General features: G+C 47.3%; 5 protein-coding genes across 5 annotated transcripts; 4 read left to right on the top strand and 1 right to left on the bottom strand.

The window, feature by feature from the left end:
• Positions 1-4: 4 nt before the first annotated feature.
• Positions 5-810, bottom strand: I303_105726 (uncharacterized protein; the record flags this gene model as incomplete). Its single annotated transcript, XM_018409039.1, has 3 exons — positions 5-168; positions 377-549; positions 656-810. The coding sequence occupies 3 exons, from the start codon at positions 808-810 to the stop codon at positions 5-7; spliced, it is 492 nt and encodes a 163-aa protein (XP_018261311.1).
• Positions 811-1,432: 622 nt separating this feature from the next.
• On the top strand, positions 1,433-3,600 carry I303_105725 (uncharacterized protein; the record flags this gene model as incomplete). The annotated part of the gene is made up of 12 exons (XM_065969227.1): positions 1,433-1,474; positions 1,597-1,658; positions 1,777-1,838; positions 1,945-1,992; positions 2,142-2,218; positions 2,397-2,465; positions 2,545-2,658; positions 2,732-2,815; positions 2,880-3,176; positions 3,273-3,344; positions 3,411-3,478; positions 3,552-3,600. The coding sequence occupies 12 exons, from the start codon at positions 1,433-1,435 to the stop codon at positions 3,598-3,600; spliced, it is 1,044 nt and encodes a 347-aa protein (XP_065825299.1).
• Positions 3,601-6,045: 2,445 nt separating this feature from the next.
• Positions 6,046-7,296, top strand: I303_105724 (uncharacterized protein; the record flags this gene model as incomplete). The annotated part of the gene is made up of 3 exons (XM_018409037.1): positions 6,046-6,577; positions 6,674-7,175; positions 7,245-7,296. The coding sequence occupies 3 exons, from the start codon at positions 6,046-6,048 to the stop codon at positions 7,294-7,296; spliced, it is 1,086 nt and encodes a 361-aa protein (XP_018261309.1).
• A 981-nt stretch (positions 7,297-8,277) lies between these two features.
• On the top strand, positions 8,278-9,625 carry I303_105723 (uncharacterized protein; the record flags this gene model as incomplete). The annotated part of the gene is made up of 4 exons (XM_065969226.1): positions 8,278-8,629; positions 8,717-8,794; positions 9,006-9,116; positions 9,339-9,625. 4 exons carry the CDS (start codon positions 8,278-8,280, stop codon positions 9,623-9,625), a joined length of 828 nt encoding a protein of 275 aa, XP_065825298.1.
• Positions 9,626-10,832: 1,207 nt separating this feature from the next.
• Positions 10,833-12,321, top strand: I303_105722 (uncharacterized protein; the record flags this gene model as incomplete). The annotated part of the gene is made up of 4 exons (XM_018409035.1): positions 10,833-11,124; positions 11,246-11,287; positions 11,368-11,907; positions 12,035-12,321. 4 exons carry the CDS (start codon positions 10,833-10,835, stop codon positions 12,319-12,321), a joined length of 1,161 nt encoding a protein of 386 aa, XP_018261307.1.
• Positions 12,322-13,373: the final 1,052 nt, after the last annotated feature.

Here is a 13,373-nt window from a genome sequence, read left to right as displayed (position 1 = left end):
TAAGCTATATGGCCATCGACTGTGACCCTGACCCGGACTCGGACTCGGGTGAATTACTTGGTCCGCCAACTGCCCGCGCCCTCTCTTCCCCTGCAACAGCTATCAACTGCGCCAATATCTTATCGCCGTCCAGGTGGGATAGAGGGAGGGTCTGTGCTGGTGCGCCGGCTAAGCAAGGATAGAGTGAGACAGATCGTCAGTATGATCAATGATCGATGATTGATGATGAGATACGCAAGTCTAGGGATTGAACTGGGAAGATGTGGCTTGTTGACCCCTAAGAGAGTCTCCCAACGAGGTGGGAACAAGGATAAGAGATCAAAGATGAAATCGGTGAGATGAAATGAGATGAGATCATAGAAGCATGACGACCCACCAAACCCAATCTCCATCTCCGGTTTAGGCATAATCCCACCTTCCCATACCGCGCCATGATCAGGCGATTTCGGATCTTTAGACTTGAATCTCGGGTCCGGTATACGGCTGATATTGACTCGTAGGTTTGGATTGGCATATGAGAGTTTCGGTAAATGCGTTCGGATGAATTGTCTAGATAACAAATACCAAATACAAAAGCATTGCAATCATTAGGGTTGGTTGATCCTATTGCTGAAAGATGTTGCCCAATACATTCTTCCGCGATTCGACGACTCACCTGGGCCCAGCTTCCGAATTTTTAGCTACAAACCTGACAGTGACACTTCTAACATCGCTTGAGAGTATGAGATTGTCCCCTCCGCTCCTTAGGGCGGTCAGGGCTTCTCGGAATGGTAATCGACGTAAAGAGGTTGAAGCGGAGGACGAGGCCATTATTTCGGATCGTCTGGTATTATAACGTGTCTTCTTTCGTACTATTCGGTACTTAGTGCTAAGTGTTGACTGAATTCGATGGTCCTGCCAATAGATGGAGAGGAGTAGATTATCTACGAGTAATGGACAATGTTCCCTGCTGTATGAGCTCTGAAACCACCTAATGAACAGGTCACTCGACACTTATCGCTGGGAGGTCGAACGAATTCAACATTTCCGAGACTGCCAATCCAGCATGATGTGGATTATTTCATTGACTGATTCATTCAAGCGGAATCATATCAACACGGCGCACTGTACGTGCGCAGTGAAAAACGTGTTCCTAGCTAGTCAATTTCCCTGAAAGTAGCACCATATGCCATATGCCAAACGCGTCCACAGCCAGAAAATGGGAAGCGAAATACTCTGACTGCTCTGACTGAATGTGTGCACGCTGCTACTAAGCTACTACACGCTTATCAAAATTCATCACAACTCATTACCGTCACACCCACCACCTTCACTTCGAACAGCTTAGAAGAGGTTGACTTCGCCCTCATCTCACTCCATCACCCTCTCGCTCCTCGTACCAACTCAAACACAACTGGACGCCAAACTCTCAGGCCTCAGCTGAAAATCCAAAATGAGTCAAAATAAAGATGTCGAATCCTCTATCCCTCTGACGGTGAGTTCGCATCATCCCGTCCTATCGCAGTTACCTAAGCTGTCCTCCATGAGGCACTACTTTGACTCGAAGTGGTCTCTACGAGATGGAGGATTGAGCTGATCAAATGGTGCTCTCCCTAGTCCATGCCGAGAGCATCAGACGTGGAGAGGGATCTGACCCACGGTGAACATATCGAAGTCAAGTGAGTTGGCTTTGGCTCAGGCGTTGGGCTTGCTCGCCCCATGACCCATGATGCTTTCCTGTTCATCGCGGCATTCTTATCAATACCGAAGCTGACAGAGAACACGCAACTGTCACAGGATTACCGAGCCCCGAGCCCCTTCGAACCAACCTAAGAAAATCACTATCCCAGCTATCATCAGTACGTTTTTCCGTATATCCACCTTGTCTGCATCACGTCATTCGCGACTCATGGTCATGACCACGGGTTTGAGGCCAGGGCTAATCGTGTTCGTCTCGTCACTTAGTTATTCCTATCTGGATGGCCTGTTCGATCTCCGTCATTTTGTATAACAGTAGGTTCAGCTGAATTCTCAGTGTCTTGCTCTGCACATTTACTGCCTCTACTGCAGCTCCCCATATTTTTGCATCACATCAAATACCGTCCCTGCCTTCCGCATCCGAGGCAACGCACGCTGACAAGCTTGACTGGATTGTTCTGTAGAATACATCTTCGACAGATTCGACGGGCTCAACTTCCCTTATCCAGTATTCTTGACCACCTGGCACTTGATCTTCTCGGTGAGTCAACAGTAACACTTTCTGCCTTTCCAATTCTCTTTCCTCATCCGCCAGTCCTTCATCTCTTTCTGGGCGAGCAAGTGATACAAGGGATCTCAAACGGCTCATTTCAGTCCCAAGCCAAAGACGCGTCATGCTATCCCGCAGACAAGGCTGACTAGCTATATCCGGCATCCAGGCTATCTCCACCCGAATCTTACAGAGAACTACCACCTTAGTCGATGGTGCCAAGGACATTGACATGACCGTGAGTATAATCGTCATCGCCAGTGGCAGTTGGGAAATGACCGAGATCGTTGTGCTAACCTTGTCTCTCACGTTCGCAGCGAGACAGATGGGTTCGGTCCATCTTACCTATCGGAGCTCTCTTCTCCGGAAGTTTGATCCTTTCCAACTACGCTTATCTCTCGTTGAGTGTATCGTTCATCCAGATGTTGAAGGTCAGTGACTTGTCGTTATGACGCAGATTTGACAGGCACAACGACTGATATACCTCGCCTTTTTTGACAACAGGCTTTCGTACCAGTCGCCATCCTTCTCATCTCCTTCGCTTTCAAAATCCAAGAACCCAACAGAAGATTGATGGCTATCGTCTTGGTAAGTTGCGTCTTTCATCGATGAAAGAAGATGGCATGCTGACCTGGCAAAATTTGGACTATAGATGATCTCAACAGGATGTGCTTTGGCCGCTTATGGAGAAGTTCACTTTGAAGTCTTCGGATTCATCTGTCAATGCGCAGCTATCGTCTTCGAAGCTTCTCGATTGGTCATGATCCAGATCCTCCTTCACGGAATGAAGATGGACCCTATCGTCTCATTGCACTACTACGCCCCTGTCTGTGCCGTCATCAACGCGGTCCTCATCCCATTCTTCGAGGGTATGGAACCTTTCTACGCTCTCCACAGAGTCGGATTATTGGTTCTCTTCACGAACGCCGGTGTCGCTTTCGCCCTTAACGTGAGTAAGATTGTCCTCATCATCATCTCGGTTTTCGTTACGCTGGCTGTGCGAAGAAGGCATGTGTGCTGAGCTTGTTTGGCTGGGGAAATTTAGGTCGCTGCGGTCTTCCTTATTTCCGTTGGATCAGGTCTTATTCTCACTCTTGCCGGTGTGCTCAAGGATATCGTGAGTCAGCTGCTTGACTTGTCGTTATTGATAGCAAATTAAGCTAAACTCATGGACTCGATACAGCTGCTCATCACTGGCTCCGTTATCGCTTTCGGATCTCCAATCGCCGCTATTCAAGTATTCGGTTACTCGTGAGTACCATCATTTACCATCTGACTGGAAGTTTCGAAGGTATTGTCGATTGCTGAAGCGTTGACGTTGCAGGATCTCGCTTGGTGGTTTGATCATCTTCAAGACTACCGGTGGAAAGTAAAGCGACGTTTGAGTCGACAGTGGCATTGTGGCTTGGCGGGAACGTGCACGCAGAGGACGCAGAAGTGCATGGACAAATCGAATGGATGAAACAAGACAAGGGATGAGAGATAGATGATTTCGCCAGATTTCACAGCGGATTCAAGATAAAGAATAGAGAGGGGAAGTAAGATAGGGGAGAGGAATAGTGAAAGTGCTCTTATTTTGGTTTTTTGATATCCATCTTACGCACATATATATACACATACCATTTCATTTATTCTACACATGAGAGATATTATAGATTTTTCCCACCTATTTGGCCCGACTGACTAAACAAAAGATAGATCAAAGACTCAGATTGAACCATTAAAATACATGATGGTATTCAGGTCATATAGCGACGATTCGATGCATGTGAATGACTAGACGTCTTTGGGATTGCGCTTGTGACTGTCGTGCTATATGAAGAACGAGATTGATTGCATGTCAGATGAAGTATCATGCAGTGGGATTTGGCTGTTGATTACGCCGCTTCGGATTTACTCGTCTGCTACGAGAGGTAAGTTGACATGGTCCTGAGGATTGCAACAGGATTAGTAATTGGTATCAGTCATGGATGCTCGACCAGCAGCTCTCCTGGGTACACGTTTGCAGACAGCTTGCATGAGTCTCCCTGCCCTTGTGGACAGGTCTTCAATTATACATATGTATGCTCAAACGTGTATGTATGTATGTATGCTGTATGATGCATGATTTAGGGATGGTCGATGCATCGGATCTATTGCCAATCGGATCACGAGTGACGGAACTCCGCGCGTTGATTCTCAACGATGATCGGAGTAATTGCTAACCCGAGTGTTGATTTCAGGGTTTTCAATTGGTCGAGACTGCAGCGGCAGAATCCGGCCCATGAGAATACTCGTACAAGTGAGATCCCACCTATACTATACTAGGAGAAGGACCGGTACATCCCGGACCACTTTTACTGTAGAAGTATGACGCTTTAAGTTATGTTGATCAAGGACGGAGCGGATTTGCCTATAGTATAGGAAAAAAGTCTGGATCGTTGCTTTCATTCTGGATCAAGCTGTGTGTCGATTGGATTGGATTGGATGCATCCATCGAGCTGTCCACGTCTATTCCTATCCTATCCTATCCTATTCATTCCTTTCCTTTGATATTCTCACACCTCACACCTCCCACTTCGGAGAACTTCGCATCTAAGCTACAAGCTGCACACACTCTCGTCGCGCGACCCACAACCAGCACCAGCATCAGCACCAGAAGACACTTGCCAAGGAGCCCACCATATCTCCACGTTACCACCCCACACACATCCACATTCGCATCCACATCCGGATCGTCCATCATTGCTATTCCGATTCCGATTTTTCACGATACGATTATCGACTATCAACTACCATCCATCGTCAACACCGTCATTCATACACTCATACATACATACATACATAGTCAGATAGGGATCTCATATATCCCATATCCCATCGCATTACTGCATACCACTCCGAACTACGACCACTGCAGAGAAGACATCGTATACATAGTATACCATCACCTGCACTGTACTTCGTCAATCCGCGAATAACGTTATCATATCTATCTGCCTTAGATCGGGATACCTAAAGATCAGATCAATCATGTGAGTATTACCCTCTTCATCAGTCGATCGTCTTTTCACTTTCAGGTCAGATCAGATCATATGGCATCGCAAGCATCATATAGAACCACCGGATCAGTTAGCTTGACGCTAGTTTGGTCCGCTGTACTATATATACTATATGATCCGGATCCAGACCTGATTGATCATGTCTTTCGTGCAAAATCCTCCGACCCGATGCTAAACCAAACATAACTTCCACTTATCATTCTTCAGCTTGTCGTGTATATATACTTTCGTTGTCGAGCACAGCTGATCAAACGCTTCCTTTCATGCATAGTCAATCGATCATACTCGCGCAACAAAGACAGGCAAAGTGATAAAGGAGATTAGATCCGACGATATCCACCCAACTCACTTTGAATTACGCCCCCTTACTACACCGGTTATTGGGAATATCCACCATCCACCACACCTCACAGATAAACAGCCATACGGTCTTGTGACTTGTCAACCAGTTGAAACAGTCATTCAACCAACGCTCAACCTGATTCACATCCATAGGAAACATCGTTGAATCCTGTTCTACGTTACTCAGCTTCTATACCGCAATTAGATTGAAGTGACGTGTGTCTAGTTCCTATTCTCGAAGAAGAAGAAGAAGCATCATCTCAAGAAGGACCATTCACATACAATCACGACTTCTCTTGACTGACTTCTTTCGCCTAAAGTGGAATATAACATAACGAAAGACCACTCACACTCGTCTTCCTTTACCAACCAACTCGAATCACAATCTCACCTCAGCTTTGGTAGATAGATATTCTATTCTTCACACTCAGCGAAATGATCATGACATCTTCACCTATCCTCACGCCATCCTGTAGATCAATCGCCCACACACCTTCGCCGAGCTCTTCGCCGAAACTCAGACCAGTCGCTTCAACCATGATCAAGCCTACCCCAACCTCAACCGGAACTTCTGCCTCGGCAGCTTCGCAAAACCCATTCGCGACTTCGAACGGGGTCCCAATTACCGCTAGTAGCTTGCCCACTCGATCTTACGTCAGAGGCCCTCAAGCTAGACCTTACGCAGCTACCAAGACCCCTAAGAATGTTGATGGGGACACGAAGAAGTTCGCAGAGTTGGTAGCTACGATGGTCACGCAACTGGGCCAACAACGACGTAAAGGAGAATTGATCGAAATGATCGAGAATGTGAACTTGTCAAGTTCGCCCTCCGGTAAACCCCAGACAGGCTCATTGGCTGTGCCGAAGAGGAACAGGAGCGTCGCCGGTAGTCTAGCGGGAAGTTGGGAAGTTGAGAGAGCCGAGTTGATCGTTGATATTCCCGTTTGGAGTCCTGGATGTTTCCAAGGTAAGTTTAGTCGATGGGTCATGCCGTTCATGCCCCTCCCTCTCATACATCATCATTCGTGCGCGTGATCCAAGGCTGATTAAGTCCCTCTTTTAGACTTGTCCACCCTCCACGCATTGCGCGATACGACCCTCTCCCACACTCACGCACTGCTGAGCCACCTGTCGTCCACGCACAACACCCCAGCGACTTACAGGCTACTTGCGCGATCGTGCGCGCAGCCGAACCACCAGCATCACTCGTCGCACCATCACGGGTGGGGATGTATACGATTGGCACCGTCGATATCTTCGCCTATCTCGGCTCCGTTGGAATTGAAACCCCAAGTCAGACGAGCGAGCTTGGTCCGAACCCACTCTAGTCCGATGGGTCACTCAGCCAGGGGGAAATCCAGATCGCCCCCTCGATACGGTGTGTTGGCAGATGCCACGGAGAAAGTCATAGTGGAGTCTGAGGACGAAGACGAGTTCGAAGTCAAGTTGAAAGAGGGGTACAGCAGGAGCAACATAAGCACTGACTCGGAGAGCGAGGATGACGAAGAAGAGAGTGCCGATGTGATTGTTGGAAGGGAAATCGAAAAGAGAGGTGGTAAAGAGGGGTAAGTCGGATTCCTTCTCACTTTCTGCGAGTATATATCGCTAATAAATTTATCGACTCGGAATTGCAGAATGGCATTCTTGATGACTTTGTTCGGTCAACCAGCGTTGATCTTGACTTAAAAGAAATAAAGTCCGGAATAAAGCGCGAGACTCCAGTTTCACTTTCATCTTCGCCTTCGCCTCTAACTGCCACAACTCACCAAACACTGTATCGATGCTCGATGTACCAACACCCTTACACTTGCAACATTACCACAAATCACAATTCAGATCAAAACACCTGTTGTAGACTCATTTCATCTTACATTATCGCAATCTTCCCAACATCTCGATTCAGTATAACCGACGCTGTTATTATCATCACCATTCTCGTTTCTGCTTTTTCCTCGGTCAAGACAAACCTTTTGGGCTCTTTGCTATGAGTAGCTTTGCCAGTGAATACATACATATACACACATACATACATCAGTGACCTATTTAGTTGACCTTGTTATTCATCATCTATCAACCAGATTATTTATCCGTCTGCTCTGTACTACCTCTCAGTGACTTTGGCTGTAATGAATAAGAAATGCATTTTTCAGTACATAACTCTTAATGGTTGGCCGCATAAACTTTCCGGCTGACAACCGCTTATCATCACGGAATGACGAGTTTCCCATTCCAGAGAAGAGACGAGACAATGTAGATTGCCAGACTAAGTAGAGAGAATGAATGGCGGCGGGTATCAGTCGCTTGGATCTTCAGACAAGGGATGAGTGTATGCTTTGATTGATGATTGATGGATGTTGACTGATGAGTCATGAGGACAAAGGAAGGATACTTAAGGCTTCAGCGCAGGGGTAGTGTGTGATCATGCAGTGAGTGTAGTTGGATCAGGTCAAGACAAAGGAAGTACGGTAGATCCGTGTGAATTGCTAATCGCGCGTTCCGTCGTCTGCACATCGTGATAGTGAATATTTTGGAGAGTAATCGCAATTATCGAGCACAACTAGACACACCGATCGGTTTCGCTGAGCAGACGAACGACACCCGACCGAAACCGACTTTAGAGCTAAGACGAGAAGGCAAAGCAGTAGGAAAAGGGAGATAAAGGCAGCAATGATTATACCGATACAGACTCCAATCGTCCAAGATGAAGATACCACCCCTTCCCATTCCCGTCCTCATTCCGGTACAGCTAAGGAGACGATGCGATCTCGCGGGGGATACAGTCGTCTACGAATGGGGCGGTCTTCGCCATCTCTCAATCACCAGCAGAAGCGGCAGAGACCACAAGTCGCTGGAGAAATCATCCCTCCGACGGATGCAAGGTCAGATGAAGATGGAGATGGACGAGGTAAGACAAGTAGAACGAGGGTTCAAGACTCCAGCATGACTGCTTCTACCTCAGCCTCTGCCATAATCACTACCACATCGCGACGTTCGTCCCTCATAGCTGTCGAGCAAAGTAGTAAGTTAAGCCAAGTCAAGTCTAGTCAATCAACAGAGCATAGCGGTACGCTTAAGTCGAGTCTGATTGGCGCTGATGCTTTCACAGCCACGGATGTTAGGTTTGGGTCCAGCGAAATTCGCGAGAGTCTCGCTTCTTCCTCCTTCTCTGCTAGTACCACTATATGTGAGTATGGTAAGCCCCTCGATAACTCTTTCCAATGTTTTTGCGTCGTATGTACATATGTTGATGCTGATGCTGATGCTGATGCTGATGCTGATGCTGATGCTGATGCTGATGCTGATGCTGATGCTGATGCTGATGCTGATGCTGATGCTGATGCTGATGCTGATGCTGATGTCGACGTTAAAATGATGTCATGTCCTGTAATACGTAGACCTGCAATCCTTCCCACCTGATTTTCCGGTACAGACCCCTCAACCACCCTCGAGGCACGATACTTCGAAGCATTATTTATTCATGAAAGACGCCGAGGTGATCGATAGTAGTAAGTGCCCGTCTATTTATCTGTATACATTTACATCCGACGACTGGAATCAGGCGAAGGGACTCGGTGCAATCCTGTCGTCGGCTGTCCTAGTCGACAATCATATCTACGGATATCATAGTGTACTGTACTTCACTGAGTGGCATTATCACCATTTTGCATCTCTGACATTTTGCTCTGTAGAAGGTGCTGACCTGGCCGTCGCCGTTCTTACGAGAATAGTGCTCATCTTCGCCACTATCTTCGGAAGTTGTTTACTGTTGACGATAACATGCATCAAGTGCAACTCGGTTTTCTCCCGGAACAAGGAAGAGCGAAGGGGGAAAGTCGATAATGTGATTATGGAGGATATGAAGTGGGCGGAAGGCAGAGAAGTGATTGAGCGGAAGATCATTTGGGAGACGGAGAGCGTGCGGTCCGGAGGAATAGGAACAGGCAAAGGGAGAGGGCGAAGGAGCGGCGGCCCGGGAGCGAGGGGGAGAAGTACACTCAGCGGATTGAGACGGTGATTTTTGGATTCACACGGTTCAAGTGGACAGATAGAATTAAAGGTGCATACAGGTTTACGAGTGCAGTCTGTTACGCAGATATGTTGTCAGACTATGAAGTGAAGTGTGTATACACTGCTAAAATGTAATCAAGCAATTGTTCGTGTGGAATCTGGTGAGCTTGGCTTGACCAGCAAGCGCCATGGCCGTGTGGCTTGAACGGGAGAGCCAAATCCAATTTGAGCGGTAGCGTGTACTATACATACAGTAGTGGCACTACAGTATATATAATACAGCGGCGATTCATTCGTGCTGCTTCTCCGCTGCAGTGTGAGTTGAGCTAGTGGTCGTAGCTTGCAGTGGACAAAGCAGGTGTCGTCTTCCTCGAATGCCGCTCTTTTCATCAAGTGCAACAAACGCAGAAGAGCACGTAAGACGATCCTTTGAGATGCAGGGCCCTGCGGAACTGTGTATCAGACGTGTATCCGATTCTGACGCGTTCGGAGTACGTTAGCTCGCTCGACATCCTTTGGCAACAATGATGTTTGAAGTGCTCCGACCTTATGCCAGTACTCCGAAACACCAGATTCCGTTTCGTGAGACTGCCTGACGGGCGCCTCAAAGTGTCCACCACGCAGCTCAAGCCGCATGTGACTAAATACTTCACATACCCTATACATTCCTGTTTCCCCTCTCTACGAATCACTCAATACATTATCGACCAAAACAAAAATAAAATGAGACTGACCTGAACCCTCTCTTTCACTGAATCCACACAGGAAACAGAAAAATAATTCCTACTCCCACAACTGAAAAGTATAATAGCATTATCGTGACATCCCTCAACAATCCGGAAAGCCTGCAAGCGTCCTCTGACACTTGTAGTAGAAAAACAGCGAAAGCACATAAAAAAGAGCTTCCAGCACACACTCATCTCACTTCTTTCGGTATATCATATACCGTAGGAGCACGCGTAATTGGACGCTTGTCAAGCCGTTCCTCATCTTAGGAGATTCACACACCCCACAGCCCAAAAAAAGAAAAAAGCCTGAGGACACCGCTGATCGAGATCAGATCGAGAACAACCCACATTTCAGTTCTATCCTTCATCCTTCACATCCCTTCGAAAAAAGCCCTCGATCACCGCACTCTTTCACAGTATATTTGCCATTGCGGTACAAACACGACGAGGGACGGATTATTGCTTCTTGGGCTAAGTCAATACAAAATGTCTCACAGACCATATGACCTGGATCTAAACTACAGTGATAGTGAAAAAGGTAGGATGAAGGATGTGGAGCTTGGCGATCCATCATCTCGGACTCGGACTCGGAAGAGAATCGATGAAGACGGTTCTTCCCCCGCTCGATCTACTGATTACTTCAATTATCATCCGCCAACCCTGACAGTCCTTTTCTCCTTCATCGTATGGTTAGCGCTTTTACTGGTATGTTTTGTGCGGCCTAATAATGGGATCACTGCTCTGTTTCAGAATGATCAGGACTATATTGGGTTATTAAGTGAGTGTATGCTATCTACAATATTGTGGATCGTTTCCTGCAGCCTGAGGTGGCACGCTGTGCCCTCCCTATCCTAAAACAAAATTTCGTAGCACAACGACGCTGATTACCCCTTCTTAAGGGAAATGCTCTGCGACTGAATGTTATGCATGGTTGTCCACGTGTAAGTTCCGCTTTACTTTTCGACCTACACTAGCGCCACAAGCTAATTTAGCACTCAACATTTCGAACACATGGTTACAGCTGAATCCTCGGGAGCATCTTCTTCAACTTCAAGCACATCGGAAGGCCTCTCAATGTCAGATATCCTCCCTGGTTCCGAGTCCGATTCATCCGGTTCATCCGGCTCGAGCTCAAGCTCCAGGTCGAAGAGAGCAGGCACGAGCTTCACTTCATCCTCAGGTGGATTGGGCATTGCGGATACAACTTCCGATCTGTCCAACTTTTATCTTACCACAGGTCTAGCTTCCATTGCCGAATTCTGGCTTATGACCTACACCTTGATATTCATCCTTATACGATATTTCTCGAAGCATCTACCTACGGCCCAAGGTCCCGAGGGACGTCCTAAAGATGAGAAAGGTAATTCGATCAAAGAAGGGACAAGGGAGAAAATAAGGCGATGGTTCAAATCGTTCAAGAATCCACTCAAAAGGGTCTCGTTCAAACTCAGCAGGATCTTCCTGTTTTTCGCTGGGTGGATCGTATTGGGTATCTCACTCGATGCGACAGTTCAGATGATTGGGACTCCGGGATCTAATTCGATCGGCCTTGGATTGATACGTGAGTAGAACGAAAATCATCCAGTCCTGAACTCAATTTGTTACCCTGTACTGACCATTGTTATTGAACGATCTTTGTGGTCCCCTTGCTTGCTTGCTTTTTAAAACGATGCTTGTCACCTGGGCAGTCCTCCACGTATGCTGGGTCCTGCTGTTTTTAATCACTTACCTCGAGCTGTCTCGGGGCAGTATCCGACGAAAAGCCGATCAGACTCTGTGGGGTCTACAATTCCGACATAGACTCCGCGAAAGAGCTCGGAACAAGTGGGCAGATTACGATGCTGCGCGGAAAAGCAGGGGCGGTGCGAGCTCAAGCGAGCACAGGGTAAAGAAGGAAGAACGGGATAGGGAGTTGGAGAGACAGAGGAGGTTGGAGGAAGAAAGGGAAGCTCGTGATGCTGAACTGTATGGATAAGACCGCCAATTGCAATTCAACTTGCTTCGTTGAAAGTAATCTACTCCTTACCCACGTATGCACCCTGCTCTTGCCACCTGAGTACAGTAATGGTGCCACATTGTCGATCGTCATCAGTTACGATTTAGACTTGGTCATGACATCCTTCGGGTTTTGGAAAATTACCCTGAAAAATGGAAAACATGGGAAACACATGTACTGTAACTAACTGTACTACGCAGATGAGAGATGAGGCTGGGCAACAACAACAAAAATAGCACCACTAGATACCCATCCATAGACAGCTATTCATCTAATAATTCATCATCATCATCGCCCTTCAACAGATAGTCTCTGTATACATCCACCTCTCGACCTTCAACACAACGCACCTGTGATTAGGATACACTCAAGATGTCTGCTAAAGATGTATGTGTTCTTGATCAACCCTTGCCTACCTGGCGACCGTCGATCCTCCTCTCCACCAGCGCACACCCACATAGGAGACTTGGGTCAATTATAGCTGAGCTGACATATCATAACCATGCGTAAATGTAGTATTACGGAAACCAGTATGTGTCATAGCCCTTCCCGATCGATGTCTTTACGACGACGTCGTCAATCCCCTATTAGGCGTTGCCATTGGACCGCATCGTGCCATCGTATCAGAATCCCCTTCAACGGCTTGCAGCATGACGGACTGGCTTCGGAATCGCCTACTAATGTTATGACATTGTTTCCCCCTCGTTCAGACAACAGCAGTACGGCGGCCAACAGCAATACGGCGGATATCCTCAACAAGGTGGATATGGCGGACAGCAGCAATACGGTCAACAGCAAGGTGGTTATTACCCGCCCCCACCTCAGGTGAGTCTCGTTTCCAATTCTGCTCTTCACGGCGATAGGAGATTCTCATCATAGTGCGGTATACTAAGCTATGTAGTGGAGTGTAACGCATGCTGATTCACGTGTACATCTCAGCAATCATACCAACAACCAGGTCGTACGTTACTCAAACGCCCATTCCCCATTCCCCATAATATCGGATTTCTGCATTAATTGTACTGACGACC

Source organism: Kwoniella dejecticola, chromosome 7, assembly GCF_000512565.2.
Source record: "Kwoniella dejecticola CBS 10117 chromosome 7, complete sequence".
NCBI classification, from domain to species: Eukaryota; Fungi; Basidiomycota; class Tremellomycetes; order Tremellales; family Cryptococcaceae; genus Kwoniella; species Kwoniella dejecticola.
The sequence above is the reverse complement of the archived record's forward strand: the minus strand, read 5'-3'. Positions and strand labels throughout refer to the sequence as shown.